Raw genomic sequence first — 24,087 nt, forward strand, 5'->3', positions numbered from 1 at the left:
CCTTGAATGACAGCGAATTACTCTCTACGGGCTTCTCCTGCGGGAAGAGCCACGCGCGGTCCTCCGGCTTTCTCTAGAAAATCCCGAGAGGGTCTCGGACGCAGAAGAGGAGCCGGGCGCGGCGACCCCGGGAGCGATTCCAGAGCCCGGGGACTCCGGCCCCTGCCGTGCGCGTCGCCGCGGACGAGCTGTGCCAGCCGCGGGTCCCTGTCCCCGCGAGGCCGCAGCCCGAGAGCCGGCGGCTGCAGCGAAGGGGCGATGCGGAAAGGCGTGAGCGGACTCTGAGCTGCCCGGCGCAGCGGAGGGTCCGGCCTGAGCGCTCCGCGCGGAGCCTGCTCGCTCCCGGCTGGGCAGCTTGACCCGAGCCGGCGCCACCGGGGATCGGCGGCCCAGTCGGCGTCCAGGCGGGGCCGGGGCACCACGTGGAGCACAGCAGCTGCCGCCAGATGTGCCAGCCACCCGCCGCGAGGCAGGCCCCCCGGAGAGGCTCCCGCCAGCTCCGAAGCCCCGCTCGACGTCGCAGCTGGCGGCCTTCGTAAAGGGAGCCCTCGACCCCCGCCGGGCAGGGTCCCGGAGAGAGGCGGCGGCGCGAGCACCCTTGGGCTCGCAGAGCGTTGCTCGAATCGAGGCGCCTCGGCAGGAGGTTTGTCCCCGCCCGCCCGCCGTGCTGCGCGGCCCCGGTGAAAGGGAAAGAGCGCGCGGCTGAGATGGGCGAGACCATGTCAAAGAGACTGAAGTTCCATCTGGGCGGGGAAGCAGAGATGGAGGAGCGGGCGTTCGCCAATCCCTTCCCGGACTACGAGGCCGCTGCCTCCGCGGTGTTCGCCGCCGGAGCGGCCGAGGAGACGGGCTGTACTCGCCCCCCGCCCACTACCGACGAGCTTGGCCTCCCTTTCCACAACGACGGAAAGGTGAGTCGGCGGTCGGCGCTGGCCGGGCCTTGGGCCGCGCCAGGTGAGGGGGGGATGTTAGCGATGGTAGCGTCCACCGTCCCGCCCCGCCCCTAAGGCGCGCTGACGTCACCTCTCCGCGCCCGGTGTCGCGCGTGAGTCCCACCCTGGGAGCTCTAGGGAATCTTAGAGGAATGGTTTCTGGGCGCGCTTTCTCCGTGAGCAAGCTGCCCCGCTTCCGGGAGGAAGGGTGACGGATTTCTGTGTTGTTAACAACGTGGCTTTTGATAGGCGCCTCCTGGCCTCTTGTGCTCTTGAAATACATTGATGAAGCTTCTGTTTCTTGGCATGTGGAAGTGAATGTCAGGGCTGTAGTGGCGGTCGACGTGCAGGTGTATTTTCTGTTAGGGGTCCTCGCACGCCCTCCAGCCTCTGGAGCTGCAGACGTGCCCCCCTGACGATCTGTTGCTAGTCCTAGGCCGATTTTAATCAGGCCTGGCCCCTGGTCCCTGCCCTTGGGATTTACGGCAGAGGAACAACAACCAAAACATTGTTCATAAACAGTAGTGTCATTTGAATGGGTCTTGTCTGAGTGCCCAGGACTTGCTTATTTGAACAAATGTTCCCTTCGCAGGGGAAAGTAGAAATAAAGGAAGATGTGAATATCAGCATAGCTGGTCACGTTTGGTAAAACCAGACGTTTACCAGTTAGACACCCCCCGCCCCACCCAAGTGTTCCAAGTCCCACTTCGCCTCCCTGGTTCCCCATGTATTTTGTATTCTTACTGCATGTCACAAATAGCTTAAGAGTAGACAGAAGAGGTTTTCTTAAATCTGGAGGAAAAAAATATTAAGGATCCACTGATGTTTCAGAGAAAAAGTTGCAATCCTCATCAGCTCAATCAGTCCCATGTTGTTAATTCTCGTTCTGCTCCAATCCAGTTTTTAAATTAATTCTGGAAATTATTACATAGTTCGGTTTTATGATCCTAAAGTTAGGTGAAATCTGTATTCTAGGCCATTTGTCAGAATGTTTAGCGTTGTGTATCTCTGTGACGATGAAGCACATTTGCAAAAGCATCAGAATAAGACAGTGACTGTAAATGACCAAAGACAAAATAATGGCCATGGTTAAAGATGTGATAAAAGCTCATTTGGTAAGGAAATGTCATAATTTCTGTGGCATGAAACAGTGTAAGATAATTGGACATATTGGAACATACATCTGTACACATACCCCTGTTGGGGAGGAAGATCTTCCTTTGCCCTATGGTCCTTCTAGCTGGACTTAGAATCAGATTGACATAAGAGAGATTAAGAGGAGAAAATCAAATTTAATAGGTGGACTTACAGGGAATCCATAGGATCAGGGGATTCCTAAGACAGGCAACAGGAAGCCTATATAAGCTAAGTAAAGGCGGGCGGGGGGGGGGGGGGGCTCTGAGGACAGAAAGGGGGGAAAATACCTTTAGCAAGGAGGTGAAAGGGGATGTTTGGAAAAAACAAGGTTACCATATTATACAGATGAGCTCCTTAAGTAAAGGGGAGTCTCTTATACTAGCTCTCCTCCTATTGCAGTCATCCTTCCCAATGTAAATTTAGGCAGTTGTGGGGGAGACGGAGAGCTTTTCCTGCATCTGCTGGGTTTTGATTACTTTTTTTTTTTTTTAAAGATTTATTTTAGAGCAGAGGGGGAGGGCAGAGGGAGAAGGAGAAGCAGATTCCTTGCTGATCAGGAAGCCCAATGTGGGGTTCCATCCCAGGGCCTTGAGATGGTGATCTGAGCCACCCAGCCTTCCCTGGATTTTGGTTTTAACTCAAAATAGTGTTCATGCAAAAGTGGCCCATCTTGGGGCTGCCTCCTCTTGGCCCCTACATACCCTGGGAAGGTTTATCATCACTTATTTGTCAATGCTCCCCATGTAATTTAACATACCAAATAAACGTATTTCGCTTTATATCTCTGCTTTATAAGGTAAGAGACAAATCCTTTGAGATTTTCCAGGGACCCTCAGAGAAATCTAGGTGGTTTTAATGTCAATCACACCATTTAGAATTTGATTTTGGGGAAGTTGTCAAAATGTCAAAAATGTTGAGCATTTGACTAAATAGGATCATAGATCATGATGAAATAATACTTAGCGATTCACATAACCACAGTGGCAACACAAGGTTTTTGTGTTTTTTTAAGATTTTATTTATTTGACAGATCACAAGTAGGCAGAGAAGCAGGCAGAGAGAGGAAGGGAAGCAGGCTGCAGGGACCCTGGGATCATGACCTGAGCCGAAGACAGAGGCTTAAACCCACTGAGCCACCCAGGTGGCCTGCAACACAAGGTTTAAAAGGCAAATCCACAAGGTTACAGAGTTGAGAACAAAACTCAGCTCTTATAATATTGAAGACTCAGTGTTCCAAAGTAATCAAAATCTTAATAGAAACAACATTAAGCACAGAAAATTACTTTGATAAGATACACAGTCTTTGCTTTCTGGGCTTACTTAAAAAGTAAAGACAAACCTTTCACAGCCTCTTCATAGACCAATAGTCCAAGAAAAGTTCCTTTTAGCAGGGAGAAAACTAAATTCTAATCTTGCATATGTCCATTTGATATTCAGACTCATTCTTTAAAAACTTAAATTCATTCCAATCTTAGCTTGCTTGCAAACACAGAAAATTCCTTTCCCAAGACTCCTTTTCCACAACCTTCCCATCCATTCAGGTTTTATCTCTTTCTTATCCTGGAACAACCAGTCATTTTACTTCAAGACACAGTTACACTTTTTTTTCTTTAACAAAAACTGTTCTTCATATCTTTCCTTATACAAAAAATTGTACTTTTTCTTAGCCTACTTTTAATACAGGTTTTTCCTTTTAGTCTTATTTCTTTTATTTTTAATGATATGTATTAATTAGGATTCTAAACCCTTAGGGACCTTAATTTCTAGTGAAGACTAAGAAGTAAACAGTTATGGATTGTCTGTTCCACAAGTTTTGTGTGAATTGGCTATTTTATGAATACATTTCACAAGTTCTAGAGGTATATTCTTCCACATGGTAGCTTTTTCAATGGGGCAGACCTATTTACCAATGGCTCCACATGTCTTCTGTTCCTTTGTAATAAGAAGCCAAGAGTAGATGAACCTGTGTTCATTAATCATGTCTCAGAATTCCAGCACTTTGAATAAATCATCCTAGTCTTTCCTAGCCTGTAAGATTTCGGCTGAGAAATCCCATTGGAGTTTGCTTTGTAGGTTATAATCTTTTCTCTTGCTATCTTTAGGTTTCTCTCTTTGTGTTGTGTTAGAAGGTAGGAGAGGGACAGTAAAGTATCCCCTGATGTGGGAAACAGAGACAGAAGAAAAGAAAAATTATTAAATATCATTATTACTCACAGCCCACTGACGAGTCCTTGAAACAGGCAGAGTGACGTTCCTCTAGGGACTCAACTGCCCCAATGCCAACACCTTGCTAAGGGCAAAAGGCCCACTTATCCCAACCCCCCTCCCCATCCTGTAAGTCTGCTTTAACATATAAACATTTCTTCAGAAATTTTCCTTTATCTCTAAACCCCACGACATATGTGTTGGCAGTCATCCCCCAAACATATGGCCCACTTAAAAGGTATCTGAAAGGTCTCATGACTAAGGCTTTATTAAACGGTAATAAATGACCTTTTCCCAAAAATGGCTAATGCCTTTAAGGTCCTGAAAACCTTGTTTTCAAAATTCCTTGGAGACTTACACTATCCCTAAGCCCCCTCCCAACTTGTAGGTATATAATCACAACCTCATTGCAGCTCTTTCTGCCCATGGGTCCTATCCCCGCAAAACCACCTCTCTGCACCTGTGATGTCTCAAGAATCCTTTTTCGGCCGTTGGTTTGAACCCCACCGTCTTTCCTACATCATCCCCCAAATGGAGAAGGACTTTGAGACTGGGAAACAAAGCAGGCAACTTCATACAGTTTACAAGAGTTTTATTCAGGGGAACTTACTGATGGGGGATCAGGTGGAGTATGATCCAGTCACTTTGTAGTCATTCTCTGCAAAGTCCGGACATTAGTCCAGAGATTTTATAGAGGGTAGGGACTTAGAGGGACACTGTAGTGAGACCAAAGGGCTTACATGCATTTCAAAGGACTTGCATGTATCTAATTGGCAATTAATCTTTAATTACCTCTTATGGTATCACCTGTGCATCAGGAGGGGGTAAGACTATGTTATCTCTAACAGATTCATGGGAAGTCAGAGCAAGCCTCCCCCGATCCTGGCCCTGATGGCCATTTCTAAGGTGTGTGTATTGATCTCCAAGGAGCCCAGAGCATGCAGCCTCAAGAGAGGTCATCGGGTGAACAGGAAGAACAGATGGAAGGCCAGAGATGGAGTCAGTGTTGCCAGCGCTCCTCCAGTCTGATCTTTGATAGTTGTATTATAATGTGTCTTAGACAAGGACATTTCAGATTAAAATGATCATCTATTTATTATGTCCTAATGTTTTCCCAGGTTTGGGAAGTTCTCTGCTATCATTTCTTTAAATAAGGTTTCTTCCCCCTTCTCTTTGTGGAACTGATTCAGATATTGTTTTTGTTTTGAAGATGTCCTAGAGATCACATAGGCTTTCTTCCCTCTTTCTGATTTTTTTTTTTTTCTCGTTTGTCTTCAGACTGGGTTGTTTCAAATTTCCTATCCTCTCACTGATTTTATCTTCTATTTGGTCTACTATGCTTTTGATTCTCTGTGCTGTGTCTTCTATTTCATTAAATTCTTCAGCTCTAGAATTTATCTTTGATTCTTTCCTATGATTTCCATCTCCTTGTTAAATTTCTCATTTTGGTCATTTATTTCATTTTCTGATTTCATTGAATTTTCTTTCTGCATTTTCTTGTAGTTCATTGAGTTTCCTTAAAACAGCTATTTTGAATTCTTTATTGGGTAAATCATACATTTTCATGTCTTTGGGTTTGGTTAGTGGAAGATTATTTTGATCTTTGGGTATGTCATGTGTCCTTGATTTTTCGTTAACCTGTGTCTGAATCAGAACATATCTGCAGGAACTGTGTCCCTTTCATGCGCTCTGCTCTGGGAATCTTACATGCTACTGCCCGATTTTCCTCTTCTCCCCACTTGTAGAGCTCTGTCAGTAATGCTCTGGATGCCGTGAAAGAGTGAGTCTCTTCAGCAGAGTCCCACATAGATTTGAAAACTAGACACTTGAGGGCTCTCCCTTTCCCTTTGGGAGAAAACATGGGGCATCTATTTCGCCCTATGCTGTTCCACCTTTGGGAAGGAGTGATGCTGATAAAGACAAGCTCTTACCCAATTTAGTGGATAAACCTTTTTTTTCCTTTAGTGGACTGTTGGAACTTTTGCTCTCTAACCCTGGACTTCGGCAGAGGTTTTCGGATCTGATCTGATTGCTCAGTTTGGGGTTCTGCATGCACTCTCGATCACAGCGTGGGGGCAGGGGCGACGACTAGTTCCCAGTCTCCTGTAGGTTCCACAGCCAGTACCAAAACCTCAGCTTATTACCTGATAGACTGGTGGGCTGGACTGCCCATGGGTCCTTGGTGTAAGGTGCTGGGTTCCACTCACACAGAAGCACTTCTGTTTGTGGATGGATGCCTAATTTTTATTGTTCAAGGGAAGACAAAACAAGGGATGCCTAATCTTAATGCTGCAGTGATGCTGACGTCACTCTGGTTGAGGTCTTTAATGGTTATCTATTAATTTTTTCCTGAATGTACACAAGGGGCTTCTGGATCAGAGATTTATAATTTATCAGACAGACAATAACTGGTGAGTGGTTCCACCTGTCTCAAGTCTTCCCTGTGGGGCAGCTCAGTGAAATCCAAGTCAGATGTCTTCCATGTGCAAAGTCTATTTATTGTAGGCAAATAAGGAAGAAGCTGAACCTTTCTCTGCTTTTTACAAATGGAAAAGAGGCAACTGTCTTCCTTTCTCCTTCTGGGAGAGTTTCATTGGAAATACCATACTCTAAGTCTTTGGAATGTAAATAGATTTCTCTATGAAAATAAGAAGCCTGTTCTTTTCAGTTGTACTACTCAGAAATGTATCCCTGTGCTAGGGCCTCATCGCTCTGAAATATAAACACATACCTCCAGGGTGAAATAAACCTCTCTGGATGCCTTACAATGTATACAGTTGTAACTTGATTCCTAAGGTTTGCTTTTAGTCTAGAATCCCAAATTTCAGGAAATTTGCCCTGAAAGCCCAAACTATCTAGTAACACAAAAACATTTCCTCCTGAGTCTCACAGAGGGACATTTCATTATAACAAGTCAGGCCATCAGTGGGGATGCAGTCATACATTTGTGTCTAATAACAGAACTACAAAATACATGAAAGCAGAAAATAATCACTAAAGGGTTAAATAGGAAATTCCACGATCATAGTCATGGATTTTAATATAACTCAGCTGTTTCTCTGGCAGCTAGATTTTACAAATCATAAAAGACATAAAAATCTGAACACTATCAACTACTTATCTGAGAATACTCAGTTTCTCTTGAGAAAGGCTCTCAGTGACTAAGAATACTTGTTTCCTTAGCTCTTAGCAGCCTTGGGACTTAATATTTTTAATTTTTTTTATTATTCTGATAAGGCAAAGTCTGGTACTCATATATATTTGAACTTCATTAATTGCTAAGGGAATATTTTGTATGTTTGTCATTTGATATTTTTCTTTTTATAAGGTACATCGATAATTTTAGGTCTATTTCTATATTGCTGTGGTCTTTTTTTACTTACAGTGTTTTATATTGCAGCTGTTTCCCCCTTGTCAGTAATTTTTAAGCCATCATTCTTACTTTCTTTAACTTAGAGAAGTTAACACGTTTGTGTACTCAATCCATCTTTTTTTAAAATTTTTTTTCTTTGGTTCCTACAACTTATTTTTTGTAATCCTACCAATGCCTTGTAGTCCACACAGGGCATTACCTCATTTAAGAACTTAACCTACAAAATTAAGGGAGACGCCCTCTCACCAGTGAAGCATTGACATGGGCCAAGTAATATAACCTCTAAGTCTTCTGTTCTGTAAACTTAGATTATTAGAGTATTTATTGTAATATTGGCCTATTCTTGTGCAATTTAAATTTCTGTATTCTTTTGGTTCTCAGATCATACATAATTTCACAAGGCGAATCCAGACCAAAATCAAAGATCTTCTGCAGCAAATGGAGGAAGGGCTGAAGACAGCCGATCCCCATGATTGCTCGGCCTATACTGGTTGGACAGGTACGAATGTGGGATACAAGTAATTGGGATATTCTATTTTGGGTTTATAAGACTTCGATTAAAATTCTTCTTTGAAAATGGTGACGTTTTAATCCTTTGTTTTATTTTATTTTTTTAAGATTTTATTTATTTATTTGACAGACAGAGATCACAAGCAGGCAGAGAGAGAGGGGGAAGCAGGCTCCCTGTTGAGCAGAGAGCCCGATGCGGGGCTCGATCCCAGGACCCTGAGATCATGACCTGAGCCAAAGGCTGAAGCTTAACCCACTGAGTCACCCAGGCACCCCAGTTTTTACCCTTTAAATGAAAACTTGAACTTCATCAGTGATGAGATGTTTTGGGGTTTTATTTCTAAAGAAATCTTCTCCACTTGAAGTTTGATATGTAGTATGTCATACTTTTATAGCATTATTTATTTGACCGAATATATGGGTATCTGTGAAAATGCACAATAAGAGAAAACTTGCCTTCGGGTCAGTTTTTTGTTTGCCTTTATTCCTTTGATCTTTGGGACAAGTTGTAGTATGTGATTTCTCCATTATGCATAAACTGTTTACCTCTTGCTTGTAGTCATTTGACTCATTTGTACACCTAAAGATTTTGATTTTGAATTTGGTGATAATAATTGAATAAGCAACCTGTAATATACACAGCGTACCTCAAATAACTCAATTTCAAAATTAGCTTGCTTTACCTAATCTTTGCATTCTTATTATTTTACTGTATAGCCAGAACATTGTAATAACTCTTTAGGGAGTGTAAAAGAAATCAAAGATCCTCTCCTGAGAGATGAGACTGCAGTATGATTACTGCTAATAACAATTTATGTATCAATTTATAGCCCTTGTTAAGTTATTATAGTTTAGCCAATGAACTGATACCTGCTTTTGCAGTGTACAACCAAACATGATGGCCCTGATCTTTTTTGTGTGTTCATTTTTATAATTTTTTCTGTGCTGCTTTATTTGTATTTGCCTGTTCATGTTAATATAACATTTACGTAATGACATGAAAATTAAATTTTTCAAACTATTATACTCAGGAAGACATGGAGCTAGTTCAGCTTACAGAACCAAAGAAATTCACCTTTAAATGTAAATTTAGATAATTTTAGCTAACTTAAACTAAAATGCAAAGAAGGATTTTTTGAAAATATTTTATTTATTTTTGAGAGAGAGCCTGTAAGTGGGGGGAGGGGTAGAGGAGGGGGGAGAGAGAGAGAGAATCTCAAGCAGGCTCCCCGCTGAGTGCAGAGCCCCACACAAGGCTCGATCTCATGACCCTGAGATCACGACCTGAGCCGAAATCAAGAGTCAGATGCTCAGCTGACTGAGCCACCCAGGAGCATCAAGATAATTTTAGCTAACTTGAAGTCAAAAAGCAAAGAAGGATATTTTTATTTATTTGCTTGTTTTAAGATTTTATTTATTTGAGAGAGAAAGAGCATGAGCTGGGAGGGAGGGGCAGAAGGAGAGGGAAAAACAGACTTACCACTGAGCAGGGAGCCCAATACAAGACCGGAACCCAACGCAGGACTTGATCCCAGGACCCAGAGCAGGACTTGATCCTGCTCCTGGAGGATCCTCATGGTCATCCTCATGACCTGAGCTGAAGGCAGATGCTCAACCGACTGAACCACCCAGGCACCCCAAGAAGAGTATTTTTAAAGGAAAAATAACATAGTGATTATTAGCACAGAGTTCCCCTAAGAAGTTTTTTACTTAAAACATTTCTTGTTGAAATAGGGGTTTTAAGTCCATGATTATTAGGTTCTAAATTAGCTATGTATCAGAAACACTCAGAGAGCTTTATAATAAACAACATATTATAAGCCTCCATCCCAGAATGATTACATGAGTAGATGAGTCCAAGAATCAGTATTTCTTAAAAATCCCCATTTGTTGTTATCTTTTGGAATCAATGTTAGAGCCATCATGGAGGTATTTGGTGTGAATGGTTAAAAGTAATATTTAGGGCTTTGGGATTCGGGTAACACCATGGAATCTACTAACACCCATACCTCCTCTCTCTTTTCTCCTAAAACTGTACAATACGAGAAAAATGAATGAAGCACCTGCAACTTTTTTTTTCTTTTTCTTTTTTTTTTTTTAGCAAAGTTGTGAGATAGAGAATACACTGAATAATAATGTATGAAAAACAAATAGAATCCAAAACAACTGAGAAAGCCACAGTGGTGTCCATGGGAGGAACCCAGATGACCCGCGGGTGGCAAAATGTATTCTGCAATTCCCCCCTCCCAAATCAATAAATAGAAGGATGAGACACACCCTTGGGGGGAACTTTTGAGGTCATATCTGAACACAAAATGGGTGAGGAAGAGAGGCAGAGAAAAATGGTATGGAGAACATACCGGGAACAGAGGTTATAAAATTCTTTTAAACCACATTATTCTAAAAAAGGATTGTTGTGAATTATGTATGATAAAATAAATAAAGGGATTTGTTTTATGAGGCAGGAACTTCATCCCTGGTGGCACTGGCTAATAGTGTAGTCAGAAAGGAAACGTCAGTGGGGGAACCCTTGGAACCCTTGTGCAACAAATAAGGATATGAGAATCAAAGGAAATCTGGTCACCACAAGTCACCATATACAAATAAACTGTCACTTAGTAAGATTTTATTTATTTATTTAACAGATAGAGATCACAAGTAGACAGAGAGGCAGGCAGAGAGAGAGGAGGAAGCAGGCTCCCCACTGAGCAGAGAGCCCGATGTGGGGCTCGATCCCAGGACTCTGGGACCATGACCCGAGCTGAAGGCAGAGGCTCTAAGAGGATGCCCTTGAGATTAAAAAAAAAAAAAAACAAAACTGAGAAAGCTGTCCTGACACTTTACTCCTTTAGAGGGTCTTGATTCAGAAAAATTCACCTAATTCAAACTTAAGAAAAAATTCAGTTGTGTACTTAATATTAGGAAAAAAGGAATATAAATTTTTCTCAATGGAAGAAGAAGAAACACCAGGAAAATGCCATTACAACGTGGAGAAGAACTGCCCCATTTTCACCATGAATTTTGGAACTTAATTAAGCAAATGGATCGCAAAGCAGAAATAAAGGAACCCAGGGAAGAGATGGCTGGACAATAAGGTCACGTGAAATAAGAATTGAAAGAACTAAGAAAAGAAATTGAAGGACAAGGGAAAGTCCCTTCAGAAACAAAGTCCAAATGACAAGAGGCTAAAGGAGGAACTGACGCTCCAGAAAGCACAGCGATACCATAAAAATGAAAAAGCACAAAATCTGGTCTGGGATGTAGTGAGTTTAGAAGTTGTCACTGCATCCTAGCAAGTAAAAAGCTGAACAAACTGAAAGATTAACAATTCTTAGGTCTGTTAGCAAAGTGAGGTCATAGGGCAAATGTCTACACCAAAAATGAAAGAGATAGAGAGACACAGGAAATCACAATTTACTGGAGCAGAGATCCACAAGAAGGAACATCCATGGGAACCAGTGTGGGGATAATAACTTTAAACTTCATTTGATGAGAAGAAAATGCCTCTAGATGGACCCAGTTACAAGGACCCTTCTTCACTTTTTCAAGTTTAACTCCAGGAGTCCTCCCAGGTTCTCACTGTAGATATTAGAGAAAAATCCCTTTGTGCTTCTGGAAAGGGGAGGAAAGCGGAACCATTTTGAAATATGCCAGGGCATTCTGTTTTTCTTTACAAGACCCGCCCTCCGGAGAAACTATTTTACTAGAACCTAACCTACCGGAGTTTTATTGAAGCTAGACTTCCCTTAGAGAAGGGAAATCCCTAACTCCACCCTCTCTGTCTGGGCCTTTCACATGGGAGAAGGGAAGTACCCAGCTCCAGCCCCCTGTAACTATCCTGTCCAACCTACAGGAAAGAAACACTGAGAAGCACTAGTAAAGGTCATAGTCCAAGGGCACAGCTTCATCAAAAGACCAAGACCTAATCATGGGACCATAGATTGCTTCTACTCCCCTATTCCTTACCACTGCATTACTGAAGGACTGGTTACTGCAGTTTCTTTTACCCAATACATTAAGTCCACCTTGCAGTAAAAATTTACAAGGCATACTAAAAAGTAAAACAGAATTAAAACTGTTTGAAGTGACTAAATAGACGTCAGACCCAGAATCAGATACAGCAGGAATGTTGATATTATCAAACCAGGAGTTTTCAGATACTATGATTAATAATGCTAAGGATTTTAGTGGAAAAAGTAAGTAAGATGATCCAACATTTCCATACAACACCCAGTGCTCATCACAACCAATGCACCCCTTAATCCCCATCACAATCCCCCACTGACATCCCTACTAACCATCACTTTGTTCTCTGTAGTTAAAAGTCTATTTCTTTGTTAGCTTTGCTCCTTTGTTTTCGCTAAATTGCACATATGAGTGAAATGACGTGGTATTTGTCTTTCTCTGACTTGCTTTGCTTAGCGTAATACTCTTTAGCTCCATCCATGTCAATGCAAGTGATAAGATTTCATTCCTTTTTATGGCTGAGTAATAATATTTTCCATTGTATATATGTATACCACATCTTCTTTATCTATTCCCAGTTGATGGACACTTGGGCTGTGTCCATATTTTGGCTATTACAGATAATACTGCTGTAGACATTGGGGTGTGTGTATCCCTTCGAATTAGTATTTCTTTTAGGTAAATACCTAATAGTGCAATTGCTGGGTCATAGGGTGGCTCTATTTTTAACTTCTTGAAGAACCTACATGTTGTTTTCCAGATTGGGTGTGCCACTTTGCATTCCCACCAACAGTGTAAGAAGTTTCCCCTTTCTCCTCATCCTGACCAACATTTGTTGTCTCTTGTGTTGTTGATTTTATCCATTCTGACAAGTGTGAGGTGATACCTCATTTTAGTTTTGATTTGCATTTGCCTGATGATGAGTGATGTTGAACATCTTCTCATGTGTCCATTGGCTGGTCTGGATGTCTTCTTTGGAGAAATATCTGTCCATGTTTCTGCTGGATCTCTTCCCCCTCCCCTCCACTGTTATCAAAATCTGCTCATATTTTGATTGGATTGCTTGTATTTTTGGTGTTGAGTTTTATAAATTCTTTATATATTTTGGATAACTAGTCCTTTATCAGATATATCATCTGGACCAGTTTAGTTTTGTCGATTGTTTCCTTTGCTATGCAGAAGCTTTTTATTTTGATGTAGTCCCAGTAGTTAATTTTTGCTTTTGTCCTTGCTTCAGGAGACATAACTAGAAAGAAGTTGCTATGATTGATGTCACACAACCTACTGCATCTATTCTCTTATGGGATTCTTATGGTTTCAGCTCTCACATTTGGGCCTTTAATCCATTTTTAATTTATTTTTGTGTATGGTGTAACAAACTGGTCTGGATCCATTCTTTTGTATATGTTGCTATCCAGTTTTCCAACCACCTTTTTGTTGAAGTCTTTTTCCCATTGTATATTCTTCCCTGCTTTGTCAAGGATAAATGGACCATACAGCTGTGGGTTCATTTCTGGGTCTTCCATCCTGTTCCATTGATTTATGTGTCTGTTTTCATGTCAGTATTCTGTTTTGGTTACTACAGCTTTGTAATATAAGTTGAAGTCCAGATTGTAATTCCTCCAGCTTTGCTTTTCTTTCTTGAGGTTACTTGGGCTATTCATGGTCTTTTGTGATTCCATACAAATTTTAGGATTGTTTGTTCTAGGTATGTGAAAAGTACTGTTGGTATTTTGATAGGGCTCGCATTAAATGTATAGATTTCTTCAGGTAGTATAGACATTTTAACACTATTTGTTCTTCCAGTCTGAACATGAAATGTCTTTCCATTTCTTTGTGTCATATTCACTTTCTTTCATCAGTGTTTTATAGTTTTCAGAGTACAGGTCTTTAATCTCTTTGATTAGGTATTCATAGGTATCTTGTTATGTGTAGTGTAAGCTGTAAATGGTATTTATTGCTTAATTTCTCTTTCCGCTGTGTCGTTATTGGTGTGTAGAAATGGAACAGATTTCTATACATTGATTATGTATCCTGCAACTTTACTGAATTCATGTATCAGTTCAAGCAATTTTTTAGGGGAGTCTTTGGGTTTTCTATATGGAGTATCATGTCATCTGGAAATAGTGAAAATTTGACGTCTTCCTTGTCATTTTGGGTCCCTTTTATTTCTTTGTGTTTTCCAATTGCTGTGGCTCGGACTTCCAGTACTGTTAAATAACTAACAGTGGTGAGAGTGGACACCCTTGCCTTGTTCCTGACCATTGGGGAAAAGATCTCAGTTTTTCCCCATTGTGGATGATAGAGGATTATCATGAGGATGATAGTGGATTATCGTGAGGTATGTTGCCTCTAAAACTGCTTTTTTTCATCTTGATGAATCCCAATAATTCATTTTTGCTTGCCTCTGACAACATGTCTAATAAGCAGTTGCTATGGCTGAGTTCAAAGAGGTTTCTGCCTGTGTTTCCCTCTAGATTTTGATGATTTCCTGTCTCACATTTAGGTCTTCCATCCATTTTTAATTTATTTTTGTGTATGGTGTAAGACAGTGGTCCAGTTTCATCCCTCTCACTGTGGCTGTCCAGTTTCCCAACACCATTTGTTGAAGACCCTTTTTCCCATTGGATCTTCTTTCCTGCTTTGGCAAAGATTAATTGACCATACAGCTGTGGGTTCATTTCTGGGCTCTCTATTCTGTCCCATTGATCTATGTGTCTGATTTTGCTCCAGTACCATAATGTCTTCATGATTGCAGCTTTGTAAAATAGCTTGAAATCTGGAGTATGTGATACCTCCAGTTTTGTTTTTCTTTATCAGAATTGCTTTTGGCTATTTGGGGTCTTTTCTGGTTTCATACACATTTTAATATTGTTATTCTAGCTCTGTGAAAAATGCTGGTGGTATTTTGATAGGGATTGCATTACATGTGAGATTGCTTTGGGTAGACATTTTAAAAATGTTTGTTCTTCCACTCCACACACGTGGAAATCTTTCCATTTCTTTGTGGCCTCTTCAATTTATTTCATAAGTGATCTATAGTTTCCAGAGTACGGTTCTTTTATCACTTTAGTCACCTATTCCTAGGTACCTTATTTTGGGTGCACAACTACACAGGGATCGATTCCTTGATTTCTTTTTCTGTTGCTTTGATATTGATGTATAGAAATGCTATAGATTTCTGCACATCGATTTTATATTCTGCAACATTGATGAATGCACATATTCTAGCAATTTTTTGGTGCAGTCTTTTGGATTTTCTACATAGAACGTCTTGTCATCTGCAAAGAGTGAGAGTTTGACTTTTTCCTTGCCAATTTGGATGCCTTTTATTTCTTTTTGCTGCCTGATTGCTGAGGACAAGACTGCCAGTCCTATGTTAAATAGTAATGGGGACAGTGGAAATCCCTCTCTTGTTCCTGATGGTAGGAGAAAGGCTCTCAATATTTCCCCATTGAGGATGGTATTAGCTGTAAGTCTTTCATATGTGACCTTTATGATGTTGAGGTATGTTCCAGCTGTCCCTACTTTGTTGAGGGTCTTTGTCCAGAAAGGATGCTGTACTTTGTCAAAAGCTTCTTCTGCATCATCAACAGGATCATATGGTTCTCATCCTTTTACTGACGTTCTGTATCACATTGATAGATTTGAGAATATTGAACCACCTCCGCAGCCCAGGCATAAATCCCACTTGATCGTGGTGAATAATTCTTTTAATGTACTGTTGGATTTGATTTACTAGTATCTTGTTGAAAATCTTTGTATCCATATTCATCAGGAATATTGGTCTGTAATTCTCCTTTTTAGTAGAGTCTGGTTTTGGAATCAAGGTAGTGCTGGCTTCATAGAATGAGTTTGGGACTTTTCCTTCCATTTCTATTTTTTGGAACAGTTTAAGGATTAATTGGTGTTTAAATGTTTGGTAGAATTCCCCTGGGAATCCACCTGGCCCAAGACCTTTGTGTGTGGGGAGATATTTGATGACTGAATCAATTTCTTTGCTGTTTATTGGTCTGTTCAAATTTTCTATTCCTGTTTCAGATTTGGTAGTTTGTAGATTTCTAGGACTTTGTCCATTTCTCCCAGGTTGCCCAGTTTGTTGGCATATAATTTTTCAAAGTATTCTCTTGTAATTTTTTGTGTTTCTTTGTTGGTTATGATCTCTCCTCTTTCATTCATGATTTTATGTATTTGGGCCCTTTCTCATCTTTCTGATAAGTCTGGCTAGGGGTTTATCATTTTATTAATTCTTTTGAAGAACCAGCTCTTAGTTTTGTTGAATTGTTGTATTGATTTTTTTTGCTTTTATATCATTTATTTCTGCACTAATCTTTATTATTTCCCTCCTTCTGCTGGCGTTTCCTTTTATTTTGCTATTCCTTTTCTAGCTCCGTTAAGTGCAAGGTTGGATTGTTCATTGAGACTTCTTATTTTTGGGGGTATGACTGTATTGCAATATACTTCCCTCTTACGACTTTCTGCTGCATCCCAAAGGTTTTGAATGTTGTCTTTTCATATTCATTTGCTTCCATGTATTTTTTTTATTTCTTTAATATCTTAATTAAGCCATTCATTCCTTACCAGGATGTTCTTTAACCTCCATATATTTGTGGTCTTTCCAATTTTTTTCTTGAAACTTCCAGTTTAATAGCATTGTGGTCTGAAAATATGCATGATATGATCTCAAGGTTTTTTGTACTTGTTGAGGGTTGATTTGTGACCTAGTATGTGATCTATTCTGAAGAATGTTCCATGTACACTTGATAAGAATGTGTATTCTACTGCTTTAGGATGAAATGTCTTGAATATAACTGTTAAGTTCATCTGATCCAGTATGTTATTCAAAGCCATTGTTTTCTTGTTGATTTTCTGCTTGGATGATCTCTCCATTGCTGTAAGTGGGGTGTTAAAGTCCCCTACTCTTACTGTATTACTATCAATGAGTTTCTCTATTATTAATTGTTTTATATATTTGGGTATTCCAAGCTGGGAACATAAATATCATTAGATATTCTTGATGGATATAGGTCTCTTCATTTATGACATAATGCCCTTCTTCATCTCTTGTTACAGTTTTTATTTTAAAGTCAATTTTGATATAAATATGGCTATTCCCAGCTTTCTTTTGATGTCCATTAGCATGAGAGATGGTTCTCCATTTCTGACTTTCCATCTGCAGGTGTCTCTAGGTCTAAAATGAGTCTCTTGTAGGCAGCTTATAGATGGATCTTGCTTTTTATCCATTCTTATACCTTTTAACTTTTGACTGGAACATTTCATCCATTTACATTCAGAGTGATGATTGAAAGATGAATTTAGTGCTATTTTTTTTCTGGTGGTGTTCTGTGGTCCTTTCTAGTCTTTGTTGCTTTTGATCTCCCCCTTTTCCCCAATCAAAGATTCCCCTGTAATATTTCTTACAGGGCTGGTTTGGTGAGCACGTACTCCTTCAGTTTATCTTGGTAAGTCTTTATGTCTCCTATTGGGAATGACAGTCTTGCTGGATAAAGAATTCTTGACTCCGTATTTTTCCCATTCAGTACATTGTATATTTCCTTCTACTCCTTTCTGGGCTGCCAGGTTTTAGTGGACAGACCTGCCTTGAACTTGATGTGTCTTCCCTTTTAGGTTAAGGACATTTTTTTTCCTCTGGCTGGTTTCAGGATTCTTTCCTTGTTTGTGTATTTTGTGCATTTGACTATGATATGCCTTGGTGATTGTGAGCTACTTTTGAATTTCTTGAATGTTTTCTGTCCTTCTTGGATTTTGATGTCTGTGTCCTTCCCCAGATTAGGGAAGTTTTCAGCTGTCATTTGTTCGAATAAACCTTTTCCTCTCTCTTCATCTTCTGGGACTCCTAAGATATGAATATTATTAAATTTTTGTGAGTTGCTGAGTTCCATAAGTCTGCCTTCATTGTCCATTACCTATCTTTCCCTCTTTTTTTTTTTTCAGGTTCATTGTTTTTCATAATTTTAATTTATATATTACTAATTTGCTTTTTGCTTCATCCATCCTTGTTTTTATGACCTCCATTTGGGATTGTGTCTTGGTTATAGCATCTTTAATTTTGGCCTGACTAGATTTTAGTTTTTTTGTCTATGCAGTAAGTGTTTGTCTACTGTCTTCTGTGCTTTTTTTCAAGCCCAGCTAGTATCCTAATAATTGTTGTTTTAAATTCTAGTTCAGACATCTTACATCTGTATTGATTAAATGTCTGGTTAGAGTTGAACTTCCCTTTTTGGGGGGTGAATTTCTCCATCTTGTCATTTTGGTCCAGAAAAGAAGAAGAAAGAGGGAAAAAACCATAAAGGATAAAGAAAAATATAGAAAACAAAACAGAAACAAAAAAACTAGGGGCGCCTGGGTGGCTCAGTGGGTTAAGCCGCTGCCTTCGGCTCAGGTCATGATCTCAGGGTCCTGGGATCGAGCCCCGCGTTGGGCTCTCTGCTCAGCGGAGAGCCTGCTTCCCTTCCTCTCTCTCTGCCTGCCTCTCTTGTGATTTCTCTCTGGTCAAATAAATAAAATCTTTAAAAAAAAAAAACAAAACTAGATCCTGGTATGTTTTGGTCTGCTTATTAGAAGGATCCAGAGTCTAACATAAAATAAATAAAATAAAATAATGTAAAAGTAAACAATAAAAACATATAAAGTATACACATATAAATAAATTTAAAGTTATTATTTAAAAAACAAAGAATTGAAAAATAAGAAAATAATTATAAAATAATAAAATGAATAAAGAATGAAAGTAAAAAGGCCATTAGATCCTCTTTACCCCTAGAGCTCAAGCTTTGCAGCCCTCTCTGATCAGGAAATTTAGTGTAAATAAGTTGTTCATGCTGGCCTGGAGGAGAGGTCTGCTGTGCTGATTCTCAGGCTGACTTGTGTTAGTGGGAGTGAACCTCCAGGGTCCAGGGTTGCAGGCTGGCTGTAAGCAGCTTCAGCCTCCACAAGGTGGCGCTGTTTTCCTCCCTGAAGGCTTCAGCACTGATGGGTAGGATGAATATGGCAGTGTCCTACTTTCTAGCCCTGGAGGTGAAAGTTCACCTCCCCACTCTCCAGTGAGCCCTCACAGAAGAACAGTCAGTCCTGTGTCCCCTGTTTTGATCAGAGCTCTGCATTCACCTTGGCTGTGTCTGAGGTTTTTCATCTCAGGTGCAGGACCAAGTTTCAAAACTCCAAATTTTATGGGCTTCTCCAGAGCCGACCCGCAGTGTTCCTCCAGAGGAGTGTATCACCATGCTTTCGCCATTTGCTGGACCGTCCTGGGAGAGTGACCATATAGCCACCCAGCGTTTCTCAGTTTATGTCCAAACAGAGCAGAAAGCCAGCACCAACACTTGCTGCTTTCAGCCACCTTCCATGCTCCAGTGCCTGGGCACAGGACAGCACCCAGGTGCCACCCATTCTTGCAACCCAGGGGCTTCTCAAACCACAGTGTCACACCTAGGACTCTGCCCTACTTCACCACCCGAGGACCTTTAAGCCCGGCACGTTCCCCACTGTAGCAGACTTCTAAAAGGTCAGATTTTGCTTAAAATACATTGTGGTGGCTTCTGTAAGTAGGTTTTATCCCTTCTACTGTATCCGTAGCTGTATCTCTCCCAACTCAACTCACAGCCCCTCCTAACTTCCAAAAAATGGTCGCTTTTCTACTTGTAGACTTGCAGTTTTTGTTCTCTCAGACTTCTGACTGATTTCTTGGGTGTTCAGAATGATTTGATATATAATGCCGTGTTCAAGGGATGACACAGCTTAGGGTCCCCCTAATCCTCTGCTACCTTAACTCTTCCCGTATAGTGTCCTTTTTTGTTTTATTACAATCTTTGGTTAAAATCTAGTTTGTCTGATAGAAGTATTACAACCTCTGGCTTTTATTTTTTTGTCATCTGTTTGCATGATAAATATTTCTCCATCCCTCTACTTTCAGTGTGACTTTAGGTGTCAAATGAGTCTTTTCAATTGTCATATGGTTTCACTCATATGTGTAATAGAAGGAATAGCGCAGAGGATCATAGGGGAAGGGAGGGAAAACTGAAGAAATCAGAGAGGGCGACAAGCCATGAGAGACTCTTAGCTATGGGAAAGAAATTGAAGGTTGTGAAAAGGGAGGTGGATGGGGGCAGTGTGACTCGGTGATGGGCATTAAGAAGTTCACATGATGCAATGACCACTGGGTGTTATATGCAACTAATGAATCATTGAATACTACATCAGAAACTAATGATGTACTGTATGTTGGCTAGTTGAATTTAAAATACAGTGAGTTTTGTAGACAACATATGATGGGTCTTGTTTTGTTTTGTTTTGTTTTGTTTTTTTTAAAGATTTTATTTATTTATTTGACAGAGAGAGAGATCACAAGTAGGCAGAGAGGCAGGCAGAGAGAGAGGAGGAAGCAGGCTCCCTGCGGAGCAGAGAGCCCGATGCGGGGCTCGATCCCAGGACCCTGAGATCATGACCTGAACCGAAGGCAGTGGCTTAATCCACTGAGCCACCCAGGCGCCCCGGGTCTTGTTTTTTTTAACGCATTCTGTTATTCTATGTCTGTGGATTGGAGCATTTAGTCCATTTACAAATATTCAGAGTAATTATTGATAGATACATATTTAGTGCCATTTTATTACTTGTTTTGTCATTCTTTCTAGAGATTTTTTTTTCTGATCTTTTCTTGTCTTTGTCAATTTTGGTCTCTCCTTTCCACTCAGAGAGTCCCCTTTAATGTTTCTTGCGGGGCTGGTTTAGTGGTCATGAACTCCTTTAGTTTTTGTTTGTCTGGAAAACGCTCTCCTTCTAGTCTGAATGATAGCCTTGCTTGGTAAAGTGTTCCTGGCTACCTATTTTTCCCATTCAGCAGGTTGAATATATCATTCCGCTCCCATCTGGCGTGCCATGTTTCTGTTGGAAAAAATCTCATGCTAGCCTTGTGGGTTTTCCCTTGTAAGTTAAAGACGTTTTTTGTCTTGCTGCTGTAAAGATTTTTTTTATCATTATATTTTGCAAATTTAATTGCAGTATGTCTTTGTATTAGCCTTCTTTTGTTGATTTTGTTGAGGGTTCTCTGTGCATCCTGTATCTGGCTTTCTGTTTTCTACCCCAATTTAGGAACATTTTCAGCTATTATTTCTCCAGATAAATTTTCTTTCCCTTTTTTTCTCTCTTCTTCCTTTGGGTCTCCTATAAGAAAGATATTACTACATTTGATGGAGTTCCCTAAATCTGTTCTCATGATGCATAGTTCTCCTTTTTCTCTTTCATTCTACCTCATTTCTTTCCATTACTTTGTCTTCTAGGTCATTAGTTTGTTCCTCTACTTCTTCCAGCCTGCTGTTTATTTCATTAATTGTGTTTCTAATCTCTTTTATTGAACTCTTCATCTCTGATTGATTCTTTTTTAACTTTAATCTCTATGGTAAGGATCTCACTGATGTTTTCTGTGCTTTGCCCCATGCCCAGTGAGTATTCTTATGATCATTGCTTTAAATTCTCCATCAGGCATGTTATTTATATCTGTTTCACTTAGATCTCTGGCTGTGGCCTTATCTTGTTCATTTGTGACAAATTCTTCTGTTTTCACATTTTTCTAAATTTCTGCCTTCTCTGTGTTAGAAAAACCAGTTATATCTCATGCTTCTGAATGTAATGGCTTTATGAACTGTGTTCATATAGTGCCCAAGGCCTGGCACTTCAGGGAGTGTCTCTGGTGTGTGCTGTATGGACTTTACTGTTGTTTTTGGCTTCTCCATCCTGCAGACCAGTCATTTGCTGTGAGCATGTTTGTTGCCTGGTCTGAATGTGGCAAGTTTTAACTAGGTGTGCTCTTCTGCTTTTGAAATGAGACCTGTCACCACCTCCACCGGAACTGAGGCCCTGCAGAACTCATTTTTTGGGAGATGTGTGGGCATGAGTTTGTGCTGGTCTTCAGAGCGAGGGCCCTCTACCCTGGGACTGAAGGAAGTGTGACTGGGAGGGCAGTCTCCCCAGAGCACAGGGGTGTGGGGCTTCTCGGTGCAAAAAATTAGGCAGCCAGTGTTTACACTTCACTGCTTCCTGCAAGTGACTCTCTTTATGCTTCAGGTCAGGAGAGGGAAATGGCGCCAGCTAGCTCCTTTGAGAGGCATCTCCTTGAATACAGCTTTTCAGGGACATGTTCCAAGAAGAGCAAATAATCGCCACTGTGTGCCTCAGACATTCTTCTGATCACTATTTCCACACCATCTGCTCCTCAGGTTGTTTGCTTGCCTTCCTTCCACAATTTGTGCAGTACCCTCTAGGCTCTATTGCATCTATGTCAGCTGACCTTTAAAACAAAAGGTTTTAAGCTCCTCTGGCTGCAAGAACTCACAAAATTAAGCCCCTCTCATTTTCCAAGTCCGCGGCTTTGGAGAAATGTTCTTGTGCGTCACCCTGTGTGCTTCTCTCTCTTGCCCCTCTCCACCACCTGTGCTCCCTCACTCCCACAGCATTCATGATCCGTTTCTCTCATGGTTCAGAAACCATATCTCTGCACTTCTTACCTCTTTCCTTCCTTTAGTTTTGGAGTTTGTTCTTTCAGTATTCGGTTGATTCCTGAGGTATTTAGAATTATTTAGTAGTTACCTAGTTGTATTTTTCAGATGAGGAAAGTCTAGGGTCTTCCTACTCCACCACCATCTTTGAAACCCTAGGAGAGATGGAAATTCTAAGAAAAAATGAAACAGAAATGGTTAGAAATCATATGTACTATAAGAGAAATGAAGAATTCCTTTGATAGGTTTATTATTAGATGAAGTACAGTTAAGGAAAGAAATAGTGACCTTGAAAATGACATAGAAACTTAGAAAACTGAAAAGGAAATTGAAAAAAAGTATAAAAAACATACCCAGTAGAGAATATTCAAGTACAGTGGGACAATGACAAAAAGCACAACATATATGAAATGGGAATATCAGAAGGAGAAGGAACAGAAGGAAAAACAGGAGCAATATTTAAAGCAATAGTGACTGAGAATTTCTACAAATTAACATCATACACCAAACCATAAATCCAGGAAGCTCAGAGAGCACCAAATAGCAAAGATGCCCTCCACCAAAAAAAAAAAAAAACCTCCACAGATAGACCAAAACCAAAAACTTCACATAGGCATATTATATTCAAATTTCATAAAACCATAAATAAATAATCTTGAAAGACAGAAGGGGGGAAAATCCTACTTATAGCAGAGCAAAAAAAGAATTATACCAGACTTCTTTTCATCGACCATATGAGCAAGGTGAGGGTGGAGTGAGGTATTTACAGTACTGAGAGGGAAGAATCAGGGTCCTAGTAATCTGTAACCTGCTCAATTAGCCTTGAAAAGGTAGTGAGAAATAAAAACCTCAAATAAAAATTAAGGGAATCGGGGCGCCTGGGTGGCTCAGTGGGTTAAAGCCTCTGCCTTCAGCTCAGGTCATGGTCCCAGGGTCCTGGGATCGAGCCCCGCATCGGGCTCTCTGCTTGGCAGGGAGCCTGCTTCCTCCTCTCTCTCTGCCTGCCTCTCTGCCTAGTTGTGATTTCTCTCTGTCAAAGAAATAAAAAGTTAAAAAAAAAAAAATTAAGGGAATCTGTTGCCAGTAGACCTACCAGCAAGAAATGTTGAAACAAGTTATTTTGAGAAGGAAAATGATATAAGTTAGAATCTCGGATCTACATAAAGAAAAGAATAACATCAGAGAATGAATAAGTAAAAGTGAAATAATTCTTATTTTTTTATTCTTAATTGCTCTAACAAGTCAAAATATACAAAATAACATTTGTGTAAAATATTCAAAACAATAACACTATTCAATCATGTATATTTATATGTATATATTTATACTGATACTTCTAAATGCTTAAATGCATGTAATATATATAAATAAATTGAATGACCTCAAGATATGAGGGATAAGAGGGAGGAATTAGAAATATTTTGTTATTATAAAGTGCTGGCTCTATCCTTGA

The 24,087-nt window shown here is 40.4% G+C and overlaps 1 protein-coding gene across 1 annotated transcript in view; it reads left to right on the forward strand.

Moving 5' to 3' along the window:
* Positions 1-703: 703 nt before the first annotated feature.
* Positions 704-24,087, forward strand: part of LANCL2 (LanC like 2) — a 51,865-nt gene continuing 28,481 nt past the window's right edge. The window contains exons 1-2 of the mRNA XM_046021405.1: positions 704-911; positions 8,029-8,146. Of these exons, the coding sequence (XP_045877361.1) occupies positions 708-911; positions 8,029-8,146 (322 nt within the window). The 5' untranslated portion in view covers positions 704-707. The remainder of the gene's footprint in view (positions 912-8,028; positions 8,147-24,087) is intronic.

This window comes from Meles meles, chromosome 10, assembly GCF_922984935.1.
Source record: "Meles meles chromosome 10, mMelMel3.1 paternal haplotype, whole genome shotgun sequence".
NCBI classification, from domain to species: Eukaryota; Metazoa; Chordata; class Mammalia; order Carnivora; family Mustelidae; genus Meles; species Meles meles.